This window comes from Macaca fascicularis, chromosome 3 (assembly GCF_037993035.2).
Source record: "Macaca fascicularis isolate 582-1 chromosome 3, T2T-MFA8v1.1".
NCBI classification, from domain to species: domain Eukaryota; kingdom Metazoa; phylum Chordata; class Mammalia; order Primates; family Cercopithecidae; genus Macaca; species Macaca fascicularis.
This window is the reverse complement of record NC_088377.1, coordinates 147,529,769-147,554,989: the sequence shown is the minus strand read 5'-3', so window position 1 is coordinate 147,554,989 and position 25,221 is coordinate 147,529,769. Positions and strand designations below refer to the sequence as shown.

At 44.8% G+C, this 25,221-nt stretch overlaps 1 protein-coding gene across 1 annotated transcript in view; it reads right to left on the bottom strand.

Moving 5' to 3' along the window:
• The window catches only part of CDHR3 (cadherin related family member 3), a 67,689-nt gene that overhangs the window by 5,597 nt on the left and 36,871 nt on the right, over positions 1 to 25,221 (bottom strand). Inside the window, 13 exon segments of the mRNA XM_065541209.2 lie at positions 107 to 140; positions 1,990 to 2,001; positions 4,135 to 4,316; positions 6,241 to 6,375; positions 6,377 to 6,495; positions 8,151 to 8,322; positions 10,670 to 10,861; positions 10,863 to 10,897; positions 12,720 to 12,818; positions 13,531 to 13,633; positions 15,726 to 15,897; positions 21,433 to 21,622; positions 24,617 to 24,761. Of these exon segments, the coding sequence (XP_065397281.1) occupies positions 107 to 140; positions 1,990 to 2,001; positions 4,135 to 4,316; positions 6,241 to 6,375; positions 6,377 to 6,495; positions 8,151 to 8,322; positions 10,670 to 10,861; positions 10,863 to 10,897; positions 12,720 to 12,818; positions 13,531 to 13,633; positions 15,726 to 15,897; positions 21,433 to 21,622; positions 24,617 to 24,761 (1,590 nt within the window).

The window sequence follows — 25,221 nt, the reverse complement described above, 5'->3', positions numbered from 1 at the left end:
TGAATGATAAGCATGCCCACAAGGCTGTGTCAGGCCTGCCTTCGGGGGAGATGGGGCCCCTATCCCCCAGTGTCTATGCCTGGTGCCCCACACTGCCCATACTCACCACCACAACGTCTCTCTTTGCAGTCTTCGTTTCTGCAGAGAACAGAACAGGCAGAAGTTAAGCTTCTTGGGCATTAAATTGACCTTAAAATTCCACCCCCACAATGGTATTTCCCCTAAATAGGCTTCGATCTCAGTCTTGCAGACACAACAAAGAATTGTTCTGTCTGTAGATGTGTTTGTTGACAGCTTTCCATCTTCTCAGAAAAAAAAATGCATACACATATGTATATACACACACAACAGTAGGTTTTTTTACTCTTTTTCTAGCTTGTTATCAGTGGACCTAGAAAACTGGCTTTTAAATGGCTTTTAAGATAAGAAAGAAAGATTGGATTGGATACCTCTTTTCATAAAGTGGGAGTTTTATGCATTCATTCCCCAAGCCCTTTTATTTTATTTCATTGTTTTATTTTATTCTGAGGCAGGATCTCACTCTTGTCGCCCAGGCTGGAGTGCGGTGGCACACTCACAACTCATTGCAGCCTTGACCTCCCAAGCTCAAGCCATCCTCTCAGCTGCCTCCCCAGTAGCTAAGACTGCAGGCGTACACTACCACACCCAGCTAATGTTTTAAATTTTTTTTCTACAGACAGGGTTTCACTATGTTGCCCAGGCTGGTCTCGAACTTCTGGGCTCAAGTGATCCTCTAGCCTCGGCCTCCCAGAGTGCTGGGATTATAAGTGTGAGCCACCATGCCCAGCCCCCAGCCCCTTTTTAAAAAGTGGGATTAGAGACAGTTTGTGAAAATCTCATTTATTAAAATCATCACTCTCAATATGATCAATAACCACTATAATCAAATTTCTAACCCTGTTGAGACAAGCCTTAAGCATGTCAGACACATGTCTGTGAATGAAGTGATTAAAGCAAGCATTTTTTTTTTTTTAATTAAAACACTGTCCAATTCTTTGTCCTGTCTCCCCAACACTCTGGAGTCTACTTGAGGCCGGGCCAGGACACCTCCTCAGACCAGGAGCTGCTCAGATGGACCTTCCCCGCCCCCCCTCCAATGTACCCACTTCCTTGAAGTCATTCAGCTTTCTTGGCCCATCTCACCACCCCCATCTCCCCTTTCTCACTAGTCTAATCTAAATAATTTGTGGAAATGATCAAATCCATTAGAATCTGGGTATCAAGTATTATCTGTTTTTTTTTTGGTTTTTTTTTGTTTTTTTTTTTTGAGACAGAGTCTCGCTATGTCACCCAGTCTGGAGGGCAGTGGTACAATCTCGGCTCACTGCAACCTCTGCCTGCCAGGTTCAAGCAATTCTCTTGCCTCAGCCTCCCAAGTAGGTGGGACTACAGGTGTGTGCCACCATGCCCGGCTAATTTTTTGTATTTTTAGTAGAGACAGGGTTTCACCATGCTGGCCAGGCTGGTCTCAAACTCCTGACCTTGTGATCTACCCGCCTCAGCCTCTCGAAGTGCTGGGATTACAGGTGTGAGCCACCACACCCGGCCTTATTTGTTCTTTCAAAAGAGGCCTGTGTCCAGCACAAAGCATTAGCTGTCCTCAGGACACCCTCCGTGGGCAGCAGTAAGCAGGTCTTGTCTACATTTAACACGTGGAGAGTTCTTTCCTCCTGTGCCATGCAGCAAGGGACAGACCTAGGTGTTCAACTGAGCTGATTGGAGAGGGTGCTAGGTAGGGCACAGACAGGACCAAATTGAGAGATCCAGGTGGGCCAAGATACTGTGCCCCTGCCCTTCCCATTCTCCAGCTGCAACCAACCTCCACTTCCTTCCATCCACGGAAGATGCAGCTGAAAATGCTCCAAGACGTGATTGCAGCCTGATTCTCTGCCGAGTAGGAACCTTTTTATGTAGCACAACAGAGCAAGCAAAAAACAACAGATGAGGGAAACAGGCACGAACCTATTTCCTTTCTTTGTCCTATGCAGGGGAAAAAAGAGGGGATATTAATTCACTTGAAAGTATGCTGCACTGGCACGTACATGACACCATGGGGTTCTTTGGGCAACTATGCCCTTTGAGATACAGGGGTTGACTGAAAGAGGTGCCAGGGATAGGGACAAGAAAGACTAGACCACCACACCTGCTTCAAACAAAGCAGCTTCATCACTATTGGCTTTGGACTAGAATTTGATGAGTTAAAAAGTATCTGAGAATTTGATGAGTTAAAAAGTATCCCCTTATAAACTTCAGGGAATACATTGTCTCTGATGAGAACACCTGGTGAGGACATGACTGCCCTAGTCAGACTGCCCAGCAAGTCTTCCTGCCCCATCCCTTTCTCCCTAAGAGCCAGCAGAGCAGAAGGCTTGGCTCACAGCAGGGAGACTTGAGAGCTGGCAGTTACATTTTGGTTTCTTGTCACATGAAGAGCTGGACTTGGACCCCACGACCTTTCCCACGATCACCTTGGATTCTATAACTCTGTAACTCTAATTTTCTTCTTTGCTCTTTGACAAAAGTTGGCTGTCATATGGTGTAACTAATTTCCAGAGAGGTTGAGTCTGAGTCTGGTTTTCTAGCTAGTTTTGCTTTTTTAAGTCAACCATGTTGAAAACAATTAATATTTACAACCTAAGTTAAAAGAACCAGCTTCAAGGTACATATTTAACATTTAGCCATAAATTACATGAGAGTTACAGTGTCTATTGGATTTGTTTCTTCAAGAACTTCTATCCAAATCGCATTACAGTACACCACCATCCTTATAAGCAATTACTCTTTTAGAGCTGTTTTTATAAAAAAAATCAATTTGTGAATAGAGTTCAAACAAAAATGCCTTTTTTAATTTCAGCAGATGCTCGAGGATTTCTTACCTTGAAGTCAAGGTTGCCCATAGCAACAAACTTTCGCAATAAATACGGCAAAATGCAATGCACATCTTTATTCTAATGCCTTGTACTTTTATACAGTCTTTCATCCATACATTTTGTTATTTGACAGTTAATAGTTAATATTTAAAATGCCCTTAAAAGGCACACATGTCTCATCACCCCCTCTTTTTGCCATTGAGAGATCCTAGAACTCAGAGGTTCCAATACCTCAAGATACTTGGGCATAGAGCTAAACTTGGAATCTAGAATCCTGAACTCACTGGGACTCATCTGTGAAGAATAAGGAAACAAGATTTGTAAAAAATGTCTTGGGTAGTGTACTAAGCATTTACTCTGTATCAGGAATACAGTTAAGTGCCTTGTTTGCATTTGCTCATTTAGTTGATTAATTTTACAAACAAGAAAATTCAAGCTCACAGAGGCGGTGACTTGCTCAAAGCCATATTCCAAGAAAACGGTAGAGCTAAGACTCGAGCCCAGGCCCACCGAACTCCAAAACTCAGGCTCAGAACCATCTAAGCTGTAAGTTGTTAAGAGCTACCGAGAATCAAGAAGCCTGGCTCTGGGAGAAGTTTGTGATTCTTTGGTGCTCTCTTCCTGTCACTCTACTACCTCACTTTTAGCCAGTAAAAGACACATCACAGATTGGCACAATAAGAGGCATATTAGTGGGCAGGTGAAAATTGGAAAGAGAGAAAACAGGCCTGCGTTTATAACCCTTAAGAGTGAGAGACTGAGACCACATGCAAAACACTAATAATTATTTGGTCACACAAAAACCCAGCTGAGTCACTGGAGACACAAGCTTATTTCCCTTATTGGTTTTGTGTGCTTGTCTTAATTCCATACTATCCTTTAAATATTCTACAAATAAGAGCATGGGATATTCTATCACTATTCACAATAGGGCTTTTCTGAAGGTTTTATCCAGGTCAAGGTCATCAGAAGGTTGATGCCCCAGTCTCATTGAGAGCCTCAAGGACAGAGTAGGTTGCCAGGGAAAGCCAAAAGGATGGTTTCCTGGCCTAGCAGGTGAAAAAAAAGTGCACCAGGACTGAGGGGAGCTGGGATTCCTTCCCCCATATCTCCTTTTCCTGCCTTCATTCCAGGCAACCTGCCTTGTAGAGAAATCCTGATTCTCCATTTTTCCTTCTCCTAATATCACCAGAAAGTGTCCTAAAGGAGGAGGGGAAGAGGGCCCAGCCCACTGGCAACTTACAGATGTTCCTTTTTCTTCCCAGTCTTGCAGGCACAGTGTCTGTGGATGCCTTTGGCCAATAGGACAACCAGGGACACCAGGAGACCCAGAAGCAATATGGAGCCCAAAGTGATGACAAAAGGCACATACCATGCGGATGGAGAGTAAACGTTTTTCCTCAGGACCTGGTAGGTGACCCTGAGCTTGAACAACAGAGAGCAGGGAGGGTGAGTGGAGGGTGGTAGTGATTTTGACATTCAGCACTCTCTCGTGTTGAGTATATATTCCACTCTTTGTTATTGCTCTATAAATTGGACATCTGTGTGCTCACAGTTCTTGCTGCTTCAACCCATCACCTTATTTATAGTCTTTGCAGACATCCATTAGATCAAAACCCAGAAATTTTAGGGAACTGAAAACTGTAGGCCTAATTTTATTCTCTGTCTTCCTCTTCCCTAAAGCTAAAAAAAGTCCATTGGCTTTTTTTCTACCATATCTGGGCATAACCCAGGGACGAATATAGCCATTGTCTCTCACCAAGACGGCATAAGCCACGAAAGTTGTTTTTTTAAACACCTTGTAGGCTTTTCAGTGTTTTCTCAACTACAAGCTGCCACTGCCAGAGGAGTGGGCTGATATCACAGCAAAGCCTCAAGTTCAGCATCTGCTTCCTAGAGCTGGAGACAGATAACAAACAAGTTATGGAGGTTTCAGGATTGGAGATGTCACAATTAGGTCATGCTCTGAGCCCAAGAAAGGTGGGAACTCCTCACTCAGGGGAGCCTACCAGCTCCTCCCACAAGGAAAGTCCTTAGGGTTGCCATATACCTCCATTCACTGGGGTCATATTGACTTGAGCACGGGAAAGAGAAGCATGAACCAGCTCCTGGGAAGACTCTGAGAAGAAGCTGGCCGCCTCCATAGGGGGTTCTCTAAGGTTCTGATTATCTTCCTTCTGGCATGCTGCAGGTATGAGGCTGCTGACCAAGGATGCAGCTTCTACTAGGAGGAGGAGGAGGAGGAGGAAGAAGAAGAAGAAGAAGAAGAAGAAGAAGAAGAAGAAAAAGAAAGGGGACAGATGAATTAGCATAGATGCAAGGAGCAGGGGAGATAATCCTGTTGTCAGATTCCAGGCTCTCCCTTCCTTCTCCAAGCCGATTCTGTGATAGCACCTGGTCATTTTCTTCATACCCTTTCCCACAGTCTGTATTTACTTTGTCAGTTTGAATACTTGTTTGTAATCTATCTGCCCCTCTAGATCAGTGGCTCTCAGGCTTTAATGCACATTAGCATTCCCTGAAAGGCTGATTAAAAACACTGCTCACTGGGCCCCATCTCCAGAGTTTCTGATCCATTAGGTTAGGGGATAGAGTTGGGGATTCCAGCTTCCAGCATCCTTCCCTGGAGGTCATGGTGATGATCATGGTTGGGTGACCTATAACTTTAATAATCTAGTCTGGGCCCAAGAATTTGCATTTCCAAGCAGTTTCCAGGTGGTGCTGATTCTGATGGTCTAGGGACCACACTTTGAGAACCACTCACACATACAATAAGCTTCCTGAGAGCCGGGATCATTTTTGGCTTGTTTGCTAAAGTGACTGGCACACTATAGGCATTAAATCGATATTTGTAGATTGGATGAATTTTTTGGAGTGGAGGTGGGGTGTAGGGTACAGATTGGTACATGGTGATTCTTCAAAAGATGTGGAAAAGGGCACCCAGCAGTAAGCAAGCAACCTGATTTCATGGATATTGATTTGCAAAGACTCTTCTGAACATGCAGAGAGGGGCTGTGAAGGTAGCATCTGGCAGCATGCCCATGAAAATCGGTTCCTGTGCCACAAGCCACACAGGTGGTTGAGGTCTGATCTCTCACAAGTCTCTGCACAAACAATACACTCTTCTCTACCAGAACAGGAAATATGAGTGGTTTTATGAGTCTGAGGTCTCACCAGATTTTTGCCACCCTGTAGCTACTCCAGTCCAGCCCGTGGTCGCCATTTTTGGCAACATCCTAATACCGCAACTCTTCAGTCCACCCCACATATCTCCGGGCAGGGGAAAGAATTCCATCAACATAACTCACAAGGGAACATGCCTGGGGATTCCAGGTCCTAAAGCCCTTACCCTGGGGGTTGTGGTGATGACAGTGGTTGGGTGGGAAATGACTTTAATACTCAGTGTCACTGTCCCTGTCTCAACAAGAGCCTCAGCTTTCTTCCTGCCAGACAGCAAGTTGTCATCAGTTATGTAGACAGTTATGTAGCTTGTAGTCCCAGATCTTATCAAACCCACCAGCATAGTCAAAGGGAGATGTAAGCAGCAGGCGTGTGACGTTGGAACCAGCATTGGGAGAGAAGGTGAAATGATTGTTGATGTTACCTAAATGAGATTTGATGCAGGGGTGTTGGTAAAAGGAAGAAAAGAGAGTAAGAAATAAAGGTTTAGAAGAAAACTGCACTCAATCTTTTTCTCAAATGTCCACACCTCAAGTGTAGACTGTATCTGTGACACACCAGAGCTGGATTAGTTATATGCTACAGGCTTTAACTGCACCAGAGATGTCATTAATACAAAGAAACTCTTGCTCACAACCAGGGTGGCTATAAACAAGGCTGAGTAGAAAAGGACAATAGGACAACACCCTTAGCCTAGGTGCCATCTTGCTGAGTATTAAGCAGAGACTTTGTAACCCTGGTGCAGCCCTTCTGATTTCTCACCCGGCAATTATTTGGTAACAACACTGTAATTCACACTCAGACAAATGAGTGGGCGTCAAGAGGGTAGAATAGGTCACATCCCTAGCCATAGGCCAAGTTCACTGCATGCTTTTCATGGGACCCAGTGGGTCACACTGGTTATGGATGTCCCTGGAGTCCCCCAAAGGAAGGTGCCTCCTGGCTTTGCAGGAATGGCAGTCCCAGGTCCTCCTGAACCCACCCCATCACACCCCCAAACACACACGCAGCTCTGCTGGGGCTCATGGCTCAGCTCAGGGAGCCTGGGCCAGAGAGGCTGCCAGCCCAAGCACACCCCTGCTCATTCCTCCACTGGCTCCAGACTCATTACCAACTGAACACCAGTAAATGGAGCAGGAGATGATGCAATTTTTGCTCCCTTAACAGCAAAATGCTCCATAAAGGCCTTAGGGCTCTCAGTATGGATTATTTCCATCTTCGGCAACTGCAGTCTCGAGGCAGTTTCTGCCCCTGGGTTTTGTGACACAGCCAGCTCGAGAGGCTTCCTACTGTTCAAGTTCCTGCTCGGCCAAGGGCACAGCAGGCAGCAGGGATGGATTTTTACTCTCTCACGTGGAATTGTTCTGCTTGTTTGGGTTTAAATCTCTGGCCCCAGCACTTCATTAGATGAGCTATTTTGGTCTAATTTCCATTGAGGGGTGCTCTTTTTTCCCTAGAATGGTGTATTTTTAAAGAGAGAAGATGAATGGAGCAGAAGAGAATTCCTGAGGACACATTTCAAAATGCACCTAATCTATTTAATCTATTATTATCCAGAGAGAGGACTGGGATTCCCTGCCCCCACTACAAGCTTTCAGGAAAAGAGGTGGTTGAAAAGTTGGACTGCATTTTTTCTAATGACGCTAATAGGCTTTATGACTCATACTGTAGTCAGGAATTAGGGGATGGGGTTCACCCTTTTCTTGGGCTTTTGAGCAGTCACATATGGGGTCTGGGAGGAGTAAGACGAGAAGGGGAAACCGAGAGGAGCATCAGGAAGCATAGGGGCTGCTAGATTCTGTATCTCTGCTTTTCTCATTCAAACACTTCCCCAGCAAGCTGGGTGCGGTGATGCATGCCTCTAGTCCCAGCTACTTGGGAGGCTGAACAGGAGAATTGCTTGAGCCCAGGAGTTCAAGACTAGCCTGGGCAACATAGCAAGACCCTATCTCAAAAAAATAATGCCCTCCCAACTCCCATCCCACTTTGCCCAGATCAGGGTGCGAGCACAGACCCCACCCTAGACAACTTCAGGGTCCTCACAGACAGGGTCAGGGCTGTCGCCACCAAGTACTATACCTGGGCCAGTGGAATAATGGAAAGATCTGGGGCTGGAATCAAGGTCAGTACACGTCAGCTTGAAGTTCTGAATATTTGTGCCAACTTTCAGATCCACTAGGAGGGCCAGGAAATAAGAGTTTGGAGTACAAATGGGCTTTTCATCATTTTCTTCAAGGATGTTCATGGTAACCTAGAGTAGCAAGAAGGTGGTCATTCTCAGTAGCTAAAACTCGTTGAGTGCTTACTGTGTGTAGGCAGTTTTCAGGCTAAGCACTTTTCGTAAATTAGCTCATTTAAACTCACGTGAGATAGATAACATGATTATTCCCATTTTATGGATGAGAAAATGGAGGTTTAGAGATAGTAGGTAATTGATCTAAGATCATTCAGCTAGTGAATGGCAGAGCTGGGATTTGAATCCTGGTCTGTCCTACTCCAAATCCTACGCTATTACTCTCTACCCCGTGTGCATGTGTGTGTACACACGTAGTGTATGCATACCTTGTCCCACCCACCCCCACACACACATGCACCTGAACACATAGGCTCACCTGCAGATGACACTGAATTGTTTTTCCAAGAAGGTATGGATTTACGGTGACTCCATGTACTGCCTTGCCTGCTGCCCCTTGTGGATTGGAAGTTCTTTAACTCTGGCATATACAGAAATGGTTTTCAACACTGGCTCTGCTTTCTTGGGCCCTCTTCAGACCCAATAGATTGGAGGGTAGGGGTCAGGGCCCTCACTGATGTTCCCTAGCTGATTCTAATATGAGCCAGGACTAAGACCCACTGGGACAGAACAAGCAGGCCTGGTTAAGCTGGGATCTCATCTGTAACCTGGGCTATTAGCACTCTACTAAGCCCTAGGGCTACCCTGCCATAAACAGGGGCCAGCCTATTCTCTTTCATCGCTGTCTTCTATGCCTGCTGAATTGGAATATAACTTGGGATGCCTGCCAGCACAGAATCGTAGAACATCAGCCCTGAAAGGGACTTGTGTGATCATTTAGTTCATCACCCTTTTTAAAAAGCTTATGAATTTTGAGTCATATTCATACTACCTTTGAAATTTGGGATTTCAGCTATTTCTGAGCCCGGGAATAAATTGAAATGTTCACTCTAGTTAGCTCCCAAAGTAGGGTCCATTCATTTTTCTAAAAAAAAAAAAAAAAAAAAAAAAAAAAAAAAAAAAACCCAGCCTAACAAACACTGCAATTATCTCCAACTTTCCTTGGGTAGCAATGCCAAACCTTGCACATCATTAAAAACATCATCCCATTAATTGGAAGCAAGCTATCAGAGGAAGCGGACCATTCAGGCACAGGGTTATCAGGTGACTCTCTATTTAAGAGAGAGAGAAATAGGGACACCGAGATAAGCATTGCTCAGACTCCCTCGGAAAACTGGGATCAAAGGTGAAAAACGACTTGGTCTCCTGACTCTGAGCCAATCTTTGTCTATGGCTGCCTGCTGCTAACTGAGAGTTCATTTTGCCTCTATGCTTTTTTAGTTTACTAATGGGAAGGACCAGGGAATAGTTTGGTCTTTGTGGCTATCATGTTGCCCCTGGATAATCCAAACCACTAACAACAGGGACCTATTAGGCCCTTGCCACTCGAGGTGTGGCAGGGGACCAGCAGTGCCACCCTACTTGGAACCATGTCAGAAACGCAGAATATCAGGTCCCAGACCCGCTGACTCAGAATCTGTATATAACAACATTCTCAGCCTCAAAGGTTGGGAAGCAAGATAGCAGCACAGCATCGTTTTAAGATCTACCCCATCTGGTGTGCGTAGAGGCAGGGTAGGAACATGGCATAACTGCTCCTGGGGAGGAAATGCATAACTCCAAAACCACACTCAACTTCTGGACAGTGTGCATTTCACCAACAGCCTTCAGTGAAGGCAAAGCGAGATTTAAAGGGCCACAAGAGGAACCTTGTCCCACAAAGTGGCTTTGTGGGTCCACCAGACATTCCAATAGCTGGCCACCAATTTCAGTGCTTTTCTCAGTCACCCACAGACTTGGGCCTCAAAAAAAGGTGGGGCCGGGTGCAGTGGCTCACGCCTATAATCCTAGCACTTTGAGAGGCTGAGGCGGGTGGATTACTTGAGTTCAGGAGTCCGAGACCAGCCTGGCCAACATGACGAAACCTGTCTCTACTAAAAGTACAAAACTTAGCCAGGCACAGTGCTGCACACTTGTAATCCCAGCTACTTGGGAGGCTGAGACATGAGAATCGCTTAAACCCAGGAGGTGAAAGTTGCAGTGAGCCAAGGTTACACCACTGTACTCTATCCTGGGCTACAAAGCGAGACCCTGTCTCTCAAACAAGAGAAAAAAAGAAAAGAAAAAGAAAAAAAGGAAAACGTGGATCTTTATTTCCCAGGGCACCTTTATTTGTTTCTCACCACACCTGCAGGATGTGCCCCTGGGAAGTTTCCTCATTGCCCCATCCACACTCTGTGGGTGCCAGAGAGACCCTGAGTCAACCAGTTGGGTTACCGGGACTATAGCAAGCAGCCCCACTCACAGTGACAGAGCTTGTGTCCTCGTTGTTGGTGGCCTGGATTCTGAGAATATAGATAGGGGTTGTTTCGTAGTCTACTTTAGTTACCAGCTGGAGTTCTCCCATCTTGGGATTAATCCGAAATACGTTCGGGTACTGGAGGCTGGCCCCTCCGGTGGAGATGGAGTACACGAGGCTGCGCTGGGGGATGTCTTTTATCAGTGGCTTGCACCTGTCCCACTCAGGTTCTGGCTGGAGGAATAAAGTACCTGCAATAAGTCCTGCTTTTAAGAGGTAGGGAAGGATGATTCAGGAACCGATGTCCTCCCTGCCATGGGAAGAAGGACTTCTGGAGGTCTCCTTGCTGTCCAAACTCTGTTTTATAGCTTCACTTCTACTAAATTGAAATAATGCTAACCAATACCCACTAGGTAACTGGCCCTATGATCCAAGCAGTCCTGTGAGCTGTAATAGATAATTTATGCCTGTGTGTGTGTGTGTGTGTGTGTGTGTGTGTGTGTGTGTGTGTGCGCGCATGCGCGTGAGACAGAGTCTCATTCTGTCACCCAGGCTGGATTGCAGGGGTACAATCTCAACTTGCTGGAACCTCCACTTCCCAGGTTCAAGCAATTCTCCTGCCTCAGCCTCCCAAGTAGCTGGGATTACAGATGCCCACGACCACACTCGGCTAATCTTTTTGTATTTTTAGTAGAAACGGGGTTTCACCACATCGGCCAGGCTAGTTTTGAACTCCTGACCTCAAGTGATCCATCCGGCTTGGCCTCCCAAAGTGCTAGGATTACACTTGTGAGCTACCGCGCCCAGCAATTTATGCCTTTATATAGACTCCAGGGACACCAACCATTTTGCTATCAGAAACAATAGTACAAAGAACATACATCCTCACACATACATCTCTGCAGCAGTGTTTTCTAAAAGTCCCGTGTTTTTCAATTTTCTATAATGAGCATGAATTGCTCTTATAAAAATAAACAATTGTTAAAGAATTTAGCAATTGATGATTACAGATTATAGATTTTTAAGTCCTCTTCCATTTTGCAATTTTTACAAATACTGTTGGTGGAGCTGCTAGCATTCTGGCTTGCTTGTTTTATAGGAGTTCCTTCTCATAAATTACACTCCTCAAGGGCAGAAACCTTCTCTTGTTCAATTCTGTATCCCAGCACTAAGTGTGTGACCCAAAGTAGGTGATCAAAAAGAACTGCAGTAAGATCTGTGAATTCCCAGAAAGCCTATTCCTTTCGAATTTGTTATTGACTGGATAAGGTATGAGAAATTAAAAGCGTTTTCTTTGGACCTTCATTTTGCCTTTTGCTTGAAAACTTAATGTCAGGAAATGGAGACCATCCTAAAGAGAATGGATCATTTTAGAGGGAGTGTTTTGGTTTTGGTTTGATTTGTTGTTGTTGTTTTTAATATGGAAAAAGGATCCATGATCTAAAGATGCAAGGCTGTGAGGAGTCTATTACACAGCACTTATAGTATTACCTTCAAACTGAGAGAGCGAGGGAGGCAGAAAGTGAAGCTGAAAGTGGGGAGTGAGTCTTTTCCTTAATGGGGGAAGAGCCTGCGAAAAGCAGGGTGTTGCAAAGGGCAGAAAAATAGGCCTTCAGGGAATCCTAGTAGGGGAGAGAGAAAATGTCTTTATTTTGTTTATAAATGAAGGAAATATAGAAATGGGAAACCTTTTCTGTTTTTAAATTTTAATTCTCTGAGTGAGCAGGATAAAGCTCACAGTGGAGACCAAGAGAAAACTTAAGCTAGGAAAAGGGAGGATTAGCGGAATCAGGCAAACAGACAAGGAAGCAATCAGAGGCTTCCAAGAAATGCAGTTTAATCAACAGTTTTCAAAAGTCCAAGTTTCACCTGAAGGGCTCCTCAGCAGCAAGGAAAATTTAAAAGAAATAAGAGGTGCACTAAATACTAATCAGCTGTGAATCACTGTGCACAACAGCATGCAAGGCCTCCAGAAGGGAGCTTTCCACTCCGCAGAACACACGTTTGGACGGAGTCCATTGAGAGCCCTCTGGTCTGTGTCTTGTCTGTTACTTACCCAGCCTTCTTTCTGACACATCAAATACGTAGGATGGCCTATCAAAAATGAGAGGAAACTCATTTTCTGGGCTTGTTAGGATATAAATGTAGATATTACCTAAAAATGGAAATAGAAACACATTCAATCACAAATCCATACTCATCCATTTGTTTATTCAACGTCTTTAAAGAATCTCCTGGGTACAGGCTTTGCGCATAGGGGATACCAGGTGACTAAGACACGGGAGCTCCTGCCTTTTAGACGCTGAGGGTGGTCACCCTTTGATAAGCACATGAGCGCACAGAGCACTACAGAACCCAGAGGAGGAACAGCTTCCAGGAGAAAGAACAAGCTGAGCCTTATAAGGACAGAATTAGACAAATGGGGCAGGGACGATATTGGGAGGTGTTGCAGGCGTATACAAAAATGCCAAGGTATAAAACCACATAATTCACTCTGGAAAACTTCAAGCTGTTTGCCCAGTTGGAAAAATATGGGGGCTTGGAAGCAAGTGACAGGAGGTGAAGCCGGAGAATTAAGCAGCAACCAAATGATGAAAATTCTTGTATGCCAAGCCAAAGAGTTGGAACTTGAACTGACAGCTACAGGAGATGCTCGAAGGCTTTAACCAAGGAAGTCATATGATGGCATTTGCATTTCCCTTCAAAGACTCTTACATGTTGCAATTCAGCCGAGAAAGAGGGGGTCCTTGCATGAGGGCAGTACTAGTGAGATGGGGGACCTAGCACAATACCGAGTATTGCCCAGCAGAGTTTAGTCATTGATACTCAAGAAAGACACTCATGAAATAAAACAAAATGATACTTGCTTTTATAATAAGGGGGGGCCACATCCTGCACCTGGATTATCACCGTATATTTATTGCCAGCTGCTAGGTTACTTGGATTTTCATAGACTAGATCACCAATCAGCTAGACTAAAACAGAGACAGTAGATTATACAGATTAAACAATCCTATTTATTAGGCTGTGAGAGATATTTTCATATACTGCTAGTGGATATATAAATTGGCAAAATGCTTTTGGAGAACACTTTGCCCATAAAAATGAGGAACTTTAAAAAGTTATGACCATACCTTTGCTCACTCCTAGTGAACTTAATGGAAATGATTTACCAGGAGAGAGAATCTATGTACAAAGATGTTCATTAAGCACTATTGCTCAGGACCACAACTTCAGATTTGTTGAAGAAAAGCACAAAATTGAATCTTATATGCAGGGTTACTTCATTATAGTAGTCCCCCCTTATTATCTGTGGTTTTGCTTTTGACAGTTTCAGTTACTTGCAGTCAACCACAGTCTGAAAATAGTGAGTACAGCACTATAAGATATTTTGAGAGAGAAACCACATTCACATAACTGGTTTTCCTTATTCTTTTTTTAGAGATAGGGGTCCCCTTTGTTGCCCAGGCTGGCGTGCAGTGGCTATTCACAGGTGTAATCATAGCTCACTGTAGCCTCAAACTCATGGCCTCAAGTGATCCTCCCATCTCAGCCTCCTAAGTAGTTGGCACTATGGGTGTGCACCACCATGCCCAGTGTCACATAACTTTTGTTATAGTATTTTGGTATAATTTTTCTATTTTATTATTATTATTGTCAATACTTACTCTACCTAATTTATAAATTAAACTTACCATAGGTATTTATGTATAGAAGGAAAAAACATAACTTATTTAGGGTCTGGTACTATCTGTGGTTTCGAGCATTCACTAGGGGTCTTGGAACATATCCCCGGTGGATAAGGGGGCACTACTGTATTTAAAATTCATATGCAGGCTGGGCACAGTAGCTCATGCCTATAATCCCAGCACTTGGGGAGGCCGAGGATTGCCTGAGACCAGGAGTTTGAGACTAGCCTGGGCAACATAGCAAGACTCCATCTCTAGAAAAACCTAAAAAATAAGCCAGGCACGGTGGCACACTCCTGTAGTCCCAGCTGCTAGGGAGGCTGAAATGTGAGGATCACTTGAGCCTTGGATTTCGAGAGTTTGAGGCTGTGGTGAGCTATGATTGCACCACTGTACTCCAGCCTGTGTGACAGAGTGAGACACGGTCTCTTAAAAATAAATAAAAATAAAATATACCTATGCATATATGTATAAATAGACATAAAATATATCTATAGAAAAGAGACAAGAAGGACATGTACCAAACTATTAACACTGGTTATCAGTGAATGGTGATGCTTTTCTGTGCTTTCTATATTTTCTACAATGAACATGTATTAATTTCCTAAACAGAAAAAAATAGAAATTATTTTTAAGATGGCACTATGAATAAAGTAGGTGAGATGTTCTTGGGGATTGAAGAAGGGTTTGGGATGGGAGGTGGAGAAGAAAGCTGGGTGAGGGGAAGGGTAGTGGGTTGCTGGCTTCCCTCCCTGAGGCTGCTGCTTTCCCAGCCCTTTCATTTTTCTCTTCTCCTTCCCCACCACCTTCCAGCAGGAACTCTGTAAGGAAAGGTCTAACTCCGCTCATTGGGACCCACTTTTCATGTCCATCCTTCTTCCAATGCAGCTTTTGTCCCTTGGAGTTGCCAGGGAGGGGGCTCCCTACACATCCTCACTGTCTCACTCTCCTCTGGTCTCCAGTGGTTCCACGGTGTGGAATTTATCCAGACACACTCAAGGTCCCGGCCCTGCTTTCTATCACCTCACACCTCTATGGGCCGGGAATGAGCACTCAAATAAACAAAAGTGCCTGAGCACAGAGGGCACTGATGTGTCTGTGAAGGCATGCTAAGCAGGCACACAAACTGCATGCTATGCAAGAACGAATCCAGTCCTTAGCAGCCCAGGCACAACTATGTGTAACAAACGATTCCTGGAACCGGGGTAAAATAAAGAGCGGTTGGGGAACACAGACTCACTATTAAGCCTGTCAGTTACGGTCGCTCTGAGAGGGGTTACCTTGGAAATTTCTCTCTATGGGGCAGCAAAAGCACGATGCATGTTGGACCAATTCCCGATGCCCTTTTAATGATGCAATGACCATTAACTGACCACAATTTTCCCAGAGCCAGCTGGATCCTGTAAAAATCTGCCGCCGCTCCCCACTCCAGATGGCATGGTGAAGTTGAATCTGTTGTTTGGTACCTCACGGTCATCATCAAAGCAGAACTTGTTCAGGTCAAGGAGCAACGTCCCCTTGGCTGTTCTTTCCAGCACCATAATGCTGGTGAAAAGACACAATCCAGTATTTCCCCCAACAAATGGTAATCGACTGTTCCTTCTCACGTGGGTCCTGGGCTAGACACCTCTACTTTAACTGCAATTCAAAGTGAGTCCATGGTCATTGCAGTCACCTCCTAACTGGTCTCCCTGATTCTGCCCTTGCTACCTTTTGGGCTATTTTAAACACAGCGGCCAGAGGGATCCTGTTAACATGTTGTCAGATCATGTCACTCCTCTGCTCCTAAGTCCCAGATGGCTCCTCATTTCACTCAAAGTCCCACTTTTGATCTGCAGGATGCTTCAGGACGTGCCTGCCTTTTCCTCTCTGAACTCGTCTCCCACTAGCTCCTCTCCTTGTTCACTCTCCTCCTGCCACTCTGGCCTTCTGGTGCTCCCTGAACTCTTCATGAGGCTCTGGCCTCAGCATCACTGCACTAACTGTGGAATCCTCTCCCCCAAAATACCCACGTGACTCACACTTTCACTTTCTTTCATCTATCTAATCAAATGTCACCTTATCAGTGAGGCTACCCGATCTAGAATGGCAATATTCCCTGCCCCGTACTTCCTCTCCTATTCCCCTCTTTATTTTTAATTCCCAGCACACATCATTATCTGATGCACCATATATTTCTCTTGGTTATTCTGTTTATTGTCTATTTCCCTCCTAGAAAGTAAACTCTATGAGGGCAAGGATCTTTGCTTGTTTCTTGGCACATTCAATAAATATTTGTTGAATGAATGAACAATAGACTTATAAGACTAGCACAGTTGTGAAGAAGAATAGAAGAGAAATACAAATTTTACCTCCTGCCTGAAGGAGTTTCTAATTGGGCTAGGGAGAATCCCTGTACCCCTCATCTCCCATGCTTTGAAGATTGAGAATTCCTTGACTTGTGTTCTAGTGGCTTCAATGGCCTAGAAGGGCCTCCTAACACCTTCATATTATTCATCCAAAAGATGTTTATTAATGGTCAAATTTGGGAGTCTCAATCTCAGTAGACTCCAGGGTTTAGGCAAATAACACAAATGAATAAAGCTACCCCCAAACTCAGAGCCTTCCCATCAAGCCCAGCTTGCTGTAGAAGGCTTTGAGGGAGACCAATGAACACCTTGAGGCTTCAAATCATTGAGGGGCTTTCTCCTGTCTCCAGGTTTCAGTTCCTCCATCTATAAAATGGACATAAATGATATCAATTAGTTTTTACTACATAACACACCATCCCCAAACTGAGTGAATTAAAACAACAAGCATTTATGATTTCTCACAGTACTACAGGTTTTCCCACAGTCCTATTGGTTTAAGTGTGGCTCAGCTGGTCTCTGTGGTCACTGACAGCTTGGCTGGGGATGGATGGTCTAGGATGGCCTCACTCACATGCCCAGTGGTGGGAAGGTGCTTGGTTTCTGCTTCTTGTTGTTCTCATCTTCTAGGAGGTTAGTCTAGGCTCATTGCATGGAGGTCTCTGGGTTCCAAAAGTAACAAGAGAGGGCAAATGCCAATGCACATGCATTTTCCAAGCCTCTGCTGTGCCATGTTTGTTAATGCTCCAGTGGTCAAAGCAATCACATGGTCAAGTTCAGATTCAAGGAGACCCATCTCTTGATGGAACAGAAAAATCACATTGCAAAGGAGCATGCATGCAGAGCAAGCAGGGAGGAATTTGTGGCTTTTCTTTCTTTTTTGTTTGTTTTGGCTATCTATCTTAATCATATTTTGCCTTGGTAGAATTTCTTACAAAAATATATCGTGGCTGTCATGAGAATGTGCCTGGAAGACCTTCAACCATGAGAGCATAACTGACCATCGGCCTGAGCTGCTGGGCTCTGAATCCATCACTGTGTTTGTGGTGAGGCCACATACCAACAACTGGTCATGGCAAAGATACTAAGGCTCATTCCTGTCCTGTGTCAGCTGACACTGACTCCAGGACCCCCAGTGCCCTAGCTGAACACTCCTTAGACTGCATGGCAGCCTAGAATATGTCCAACTACCTTTTCTCCCTCTTTCCTTTACTCAGATCAGCCTTGCATCATGATCTGATGACTTGCCCAGCCTTGTCCATCTCTCTCCCCATTTTCTGCCACAAGCATCTCCCCTAATAATAGCCTTGCACATTTAACCCCATCTTAGCATCTCATTCTTGGAGCATATACTTCTCTCTGCAACCAAACTCTGCTCCCTTCTTTGTTCCACATCCTCTTTTCATGGCAGATAAAATTGGCTCTGGGCTCAGTGCATACAGAGCAAAGTCTGACAGCAAGAATGGTCATGGGCCACTTGCTTGAGGATAACAGGTTTGCTTGCTGGAGCGAAAACAGGTGTAATGGAGTCTCCATGATGTTTCATTGGCAAAGATTACCTCTGTATTTCAGCAGGATTGGAGTCTGAGCATTCCTGCCTTGATTGCACAATGTCATGGTTTCATTCATAGGGACTTAGAATAGACACTACTTATTAAACACCAACTGCATGCTGTATCATACCGAGCACTTTAAAAACACTATCTCTAATTTCCTCATCTCATAGAGGTTTGTATTCTTGTCGCCACTGCACGGGGGAAGAAAGAGTGGTTCCAAGCATTTTCAACGCCTGTCCAGGAAAGTGGATGTATACAGACTCGATCCTCTGCAGTGTTAGAGTCACTGTAAACTTTAACTTCCATCGATAAGTATCCAGGCTCACAGATGGTTTGGGGATCTAAGCCTTGATTTCAACTCTGCAGAAGCCAGGAGATTGCATCATTTAAAGAATCCAAGGTTCTGAAGCCAGACATTTCAGGCACTCCAACAGAGGCCTCTTCACTTGGCCCCCCAGAACTGCTTGGCTTGTTCTCTCATTCGTCCCTGACAGCTGGGTTTTTTCCCCTAAACGCCTAACTTGGAAAGCCACTCCCCTCACTCAGCAATCCCTGCCTCAAAAGCGGACTACCTTCGCTCCCAGCCATCAGACCATGTTTCTCTCCCCATGCAAAGGCGACTGTGTCCAGCCCGTTCTGAATCAGCCAAACTGCTCCACCTCTTGCTCACAAACAGCTTGCGAAGTGCTTTCAGTGAAGAGCCTGACAATTTACAACCAGAGCGGGGGTTGTCACGGTGCCTCGGAAGCCTCCGCTGGGCCCTGGGCTCATTCATTATCAGCCTGGGAAAGCCTCAGGGGCTACAGTGCGAAGGGCTGGGAGCCTGCAGGGGCCCTCGCGGGCAGCAGGGGGCGCCCGCCTCCTCCAGGCCGCCCTCCTCCCAGCGGGAGCACAGCATGCGGCCTCCAGCAGCCGCGCTGACCCCACCGGCTCTGCCACCTGCTCTCAAGAACTCCATAGCAGAGACCGCGCCCACAGCCTCTGGGGAGGGAACAAACATTCAAGAGCAAGTGTCAGAGACTGTGGCAGAACCACTGCCATTGTCACTTTGTTCTGTTTGGACCTGCTTGTGTGCTTGGCTTTGACATAGTCCGGCTGGAGAAGGTATCAGGCTGGGAGGATGGCGGTTGCTGCAGGTTAGAGCTTCTCACCCCTCTCGCACCCACCCTTATGCAGCCTTGGGACGCGGGGCTGGGCTTTAGGCTGAAGACCTCCACCGCTGGAACTGCAGAGGAGGCGTCCCTTTCGTTGCCCTTCCTTACATCTTGGCGTTCATAGGGTGGCTGAGAGGTCCTCCCGCTAGAAGAGCCCAGAGAAGGGACTTGAGCCTTGGTTAGATTATCTTCAGTAATAAATGCAGTTAGTCCAGTTATGGATTTCACTTCGGCCTTCAGGGCTAATCTGGAGGGAAGATTATCAAGAGCAGGACTCTGTTTGGGCTTGCCTGGACAGTCTAGGATATTCAAATTGCAGTTTCACCAGCGAATATGGAACACAGTCTGCAAACTATCCTCCCATACCCCAGGGGAATCTGGACTGCAGGAAGCCAAATATACAATTAACAGATATGCACTGAAGAGAGAAAATGGACAAGGAAGGTTTGAGACAGCACAGCCCTCTCCAGACATTCTCACTTCTTAACCTTCACCCCCTACCTCTTAGGGCAGAGGAACAAGGAAGAGCAGGAGGACAGAAGAGGGCAGGAACTTCCCAGGATATACTGGAAGGTACAGCCTGAGCTGTACCTTGGCCCCTTTTAGTCACAGCTAGAGCAGCTGGGATGCAGGGCACCAAGTCCCTAGGCTGCACACAACAGAGGGACACTGGGCTTCCCCAGTTATGTGGAACTGTAAGTCCAATTAAACCTCTTTCTTTTGTAAATTGCCCAGTCTCAGGTGTATCTTTATCAGCAGCATGAAAACAGACTAATACAGTATCCATCCAGGTCAGTGTCTTGGAGCACAGAGCAGGGTGGAGACTGGATCTGAAGGGACAAGTCAGTGGTGCGTCCAGAACAGAGTTTAACCATTTTGATATCAGACTCGAGGCCACATGGATCCTTTAGCATTACGCTGGGCATGCCATTTGGGAGAGGGAAACATTCATGAGTATAGTAAAGGAATTTCTATTTCCCCTGCTCCTCCAAGGCAATCTTGGTCTAGGGTCCTTTGTCCTCTGCATGTATTGGGTCTATGTCCAGAGTCACCTGGAGAAAACTTACAAAATGACTCAAAGATAAACTCAGGAGACTCACCCCATGGGGACATCCGGAACTGAGACCCACCCCAGTCATCAGCCTTGCTCCAGATACAGGGCTGTCTTTTAGCAAGGGCTACTGTGGAGTTGCTCCCCACAACTCAAATTCCTCCCAAAGAGCCCTCTTCAGCCTCTCAGGAGACCAGAGACTGGCTGGAACAAAACCTTAGAGATGAGGTTTATGTGAGAAATACTAATCATGTGACTCTGACAAAACAGTAGAAAGATAATATTGTTTTCAAAAAGCATATTAACCCAGAATCACAAGCGACTTTATTGTAAAATAATAGCAAATAGATTGTGGGACAAAGAATGAGTCAAAATATACAAAATCACTTGTATCCCACTTGTACCTGCATTTTTTCCCTTTCGGATGTCTTTTGTTTATATTCAATTAAGTTGTGTAAGGTGAATTCGATGCTTTGTTTGGTTTTACATAAGTACTTGGTTTGATTTATTCATCTGGCTGGTGGTGTGTTTCTCTGGGAGTTCCTATTCACTGATCCTAAGTCTCAAACATCTATTATAACTGCTAACTAACAGCCCCATCTTGCCACCTGTGGCAATAAACAAAAACAGGCACGGTCTAGAGAGGGCCTAACAAGTCCCTGTGGTCCTTTTCACCAACGGAGATGAGCAGGATATAGAAGGGAGCAAAATAAAAAATAATTCTTAAGAGTAAGAAAGTGAACAAGGGAGATAATGAAGAAGAAGGAAAATGAAAGAGAGGGAAGAAAAAAGGATGACAACAAGGAAACCTGTGGACAAAAGTGAACAGTTCACATCGATTTATTCTACTAAGCTGTTTCTCCAAATGCTTATAATTCTTCAGGTCCTCCTGAGAATATACCAGATAAGCCAAAGGGTGGAGGACCACCAAAGAGGTAGAATGTCCAACCCAAGTTTCGAAGTGTGCATACCTGAAGGTGAACCTTTGGCATGTGGCAGGATTGTTGCTGATGTCTTCCACAATGAAGGTTATCTGGATGTGATTCTCCTGACCCCCATATAGTCTGTCTTTCACTAGAACTTCCAGGGAAATGGTGGGATTTTGTCTCAATTCACCTGCATCTCGGTGTATCATTTAGGCCACTTGGATTGCACCAGTCACGAAGAAAGCAAAGGTTAGAATGTGACCCTTTGAAGAGAAATGAAAAGGAATACAGAAACTTGGAGAAAACTGGAAAAGACCATTTTAACATGAGGAAGAGCTTATGCAGAGCATAATCTCTATACAAATACATTTTTGAAAACCCATTAAGTTCCTCTGTTAGACATTTATTGGGGTATCTGGCCTGACCCTTCTAGGATTTTTCACACTGCACTCCAGAGTTTCACACTGCCACCCTGGTGGCAGCCCTTGCCCAGAGTGGACTGGACTGGTGAATAACTGACTCCAGCTTGACCCACAGGGCTCTCTTATTGGAGAATTTGTAACTGAAAGGCACACATTGGAAGATCACAGGCTAATTGTGGAGCTACAGAGCCTAGGTCCCTGGAGCAGCACTGGGTCACATCCTTCGTATGCCCCCATCTTTTGACATTTTCTTAGGAGATGCCCAGAATCCTGTTGATAGATGTCCCTGCCTTTTTCTTTTTTCTTTTTTTTTTTTTTTCTGTTAGCTTGGTTTGCCTTAGTTTCTGTTACCTGCGACCAAAGAATCTTAATAAATATGCTCAACAAAAAGAAAAAAAAAAACTCACTCTGCTTGTTAAAAGTTGAATTTTGCAACACTAGAGTGAACAGAACTCTCAGCCATGGTTATCCCTACACTATCAGCTGACAGGGCATTAGGACGTTTTCAGAGGCAGTGCACAATTACTGCCTTTGCCTGGCTCTCCTGGGAATAGGTATCCTTTGCCCGAAAGCCTAAGGAGCCAATAGCACATTTTTTGGGGGGGATTGTCTAAGGCTGGAAGTCCTTTTTGGTGATGCGATCAGGACTTACAGGAGTGGGGCAGTCTGGTAGTGGTTAAGAAGACAGGCCCGAGGAATCAGGTGGCTTAGGTTGGTACTTGAACTTCACGACCTACAAGCTGTAAGACCTTCAACAAATTGTTTAACCTGCCTGAGGCTCTCCCTAGGCCTCAGTTTCCTCATCTGTAAAATGTGAACGATGATAGTTCATTCAGTTGCTATCTTGAGTACTTGAGATGAGATGTATGTGAATAATCACTCAGCATTATGCCTGGTGTGTACTAAGGCCCCAGGAAAAGATGGTTATAGAAGTGCAGAGAAGGGGAATTCGTCCCCTTCAGAGATATTCAGATGGGAAAATAACTCCCATCGGTCTGGCAGATTGAGCAAAATGACACTGTCCCATGCAGTTACCACTAGTCACATGAGAGTTATTGAGCAATTAAATGGTGCTAATCCAAATTGAGATGTACTGTAAGCATAAAACATACAACAGTCTTCCAAGACTTGGTACCAAAGAAAATGGTATGAAATATCTCATGAATCACTTTTTTTTTTTTTTTTTTGAGACAGGGTTTTGCTCTGTCACCCAGGCTGGAGCAGAGTGGAATGATCATAGCTCACTGCGGCCTTAAACTCCTAGGCTCAAGAGATCCTCCTGCCTCAACTTCCTGAGTAGCTGGGACTATAGGTGTGGATCACCACACTCAGCTAATTTTTAAACTTTTAGTAGAGACAGGGTTTCACTACGTTGCCCAGGCTGGTCTCAAACTCCCGGTCTCAAGCGATCCTCTGGCCTCAGCCTCCCAAAGTGTTGGGATTACAGACATGAGCCACCATGCCTGGCCATGAATAACTTTTAAGTATTGATCACGTGTTGAAATAATATTTTATACATGTTAAATAAAAATGCCTAATTAAAATTAATTTCTCCTATATCTTTTTACTTTTTAAAAATGTGACTACTAGAGACTTTGAAATTATATAAGTGACTTGATTCTATTCTTATTGGACAGTGCTGATATAGCCCCTCTCTTCAGAAGACTTCGGGGAACCCTCAGGATAAGTAACCCATCCATCCTTACACACCTGCCTTTGAGAAAAAGGTGATGGGATTCAGGACACATTATCCCAAAATATGGCACCTTGGCATTTGAGAAAACAGCAGAAGCAGGAAGGTCTCTGACCTTCTCCTGCCCTTCTTCCCCGAAGCAGCCCATAAAAGAGCTCGCTGGCTTTCGTTTGAAGCAGTCATAAGACCTTCATTCCAGCGGTATCCTACCTATACCTGGAGGAAAGGAACATCCTATTCTGGAAGACAGAGATGCCAGGAAAAATCTGAACAAACAGATCTTGCTAAATTCCCCAGGTTTATTATCATTGGGTCATACCCTTTTGTCCTGCAATCATACTTCTCCATAATTACTCACTTCATCAAACTGAGCATAAAAACACATGGATTTCCCTGTTTCTTTGAGTCTTCATTTCTGAAGACTCTGGTGTAACATAAAACTTAACATTGAATAAATTTGTATGCTTTTCTCTTGTTAATCTGTCTTTTTTTATAGAGGTCTCAGTCACAAATCTAACAATGGGTAAGAAAATAAATCTCTTCACTGCCCCCGCCCCATCCCCCACAAAGGTGAAGAGCGACATAGCTGTCAACCCTATTTAGTTTGCCCAGCCCCCATGCCAGCTGCTTTTAATACATCTATTACCTTGGTAACCAATGATGACCCCAGACAGAAAGACATGCCCCATACCAGAAGATAAGAAAAATACAATCAGCCCTCTGTATCCATGGGTTCTGCACCTCAGATTCAACCAACTGAGGATTAAAAATATTCAGGAAAAATAAATGGCTGGTTGCATCTGTACTAAACATGTACAGACATTTTTTTCTTGTCATTATTCCCTAAACAATACAACAACTATCTACATAACATTTACATTGCATTGGGTATTATAAGGAATCTAGAGATGATATAAAGTATATGGGGGGACATGCATAGGTTATATGCAAATACTATGCCATTTTATAGGAGAGACTTGAGCATACATGGATTTTGGTATCCATGGTGCGTCCTAGAACCAGTTCTGATGGGTGTCGAGGGACAACTGCATTGTAAAACAATTCAAATGGCTGAATTAGAGGATGCACTTAAGGATGGAGGTGAGTGCCTTACACTGATTTATCATGAAATATTTGCTAACAGTGGTAATGCTGTAGAGGAGGTGGCTAGGAAAACCTTCATCATCAGGATTCTCCGCTGTGATGTTGGCCATGATGGTTCCTGGACTCAGTTCCTCCAGGATCATGTACACTCCTGTCTGACTGGAACAGAGATACAGCAGACACAGCTAATTTTCAGGGGCACGGGAAGGTAGCGTCTAGGCGACTGATATTTTGGTTAGTGCTAAATATAGTGCAGAGCTGTTCAAGTTGTATCAACATGCTCAGAGGGAGAACACAGCAGTGGAAAGGAGGGGTGGCTGGCTTTTGTATTCCCAAAGCTCACATCCCTGTGGATGTGAAGAAAGTACCTGTGAAGAAAGTATGCTGTCGTTGCAACAATTTACATGGGCCACAGTCTCTGACTCTACGCACATCTGCCTGATGTCATTTCAGATTGGCTTTGGCATTGACGTCTTTTGAAATAAGGATAGGTGGCCTATCCAGCTATCTTTTCTCATTGTCCCACTTTTTGTGCAGATTTCCATGAATTCTTTTAGAAATCAGTGTGTCCAGAGTTACATGCCAGGGTCATGTCCAGAGTTGCGGGTTCCCTCC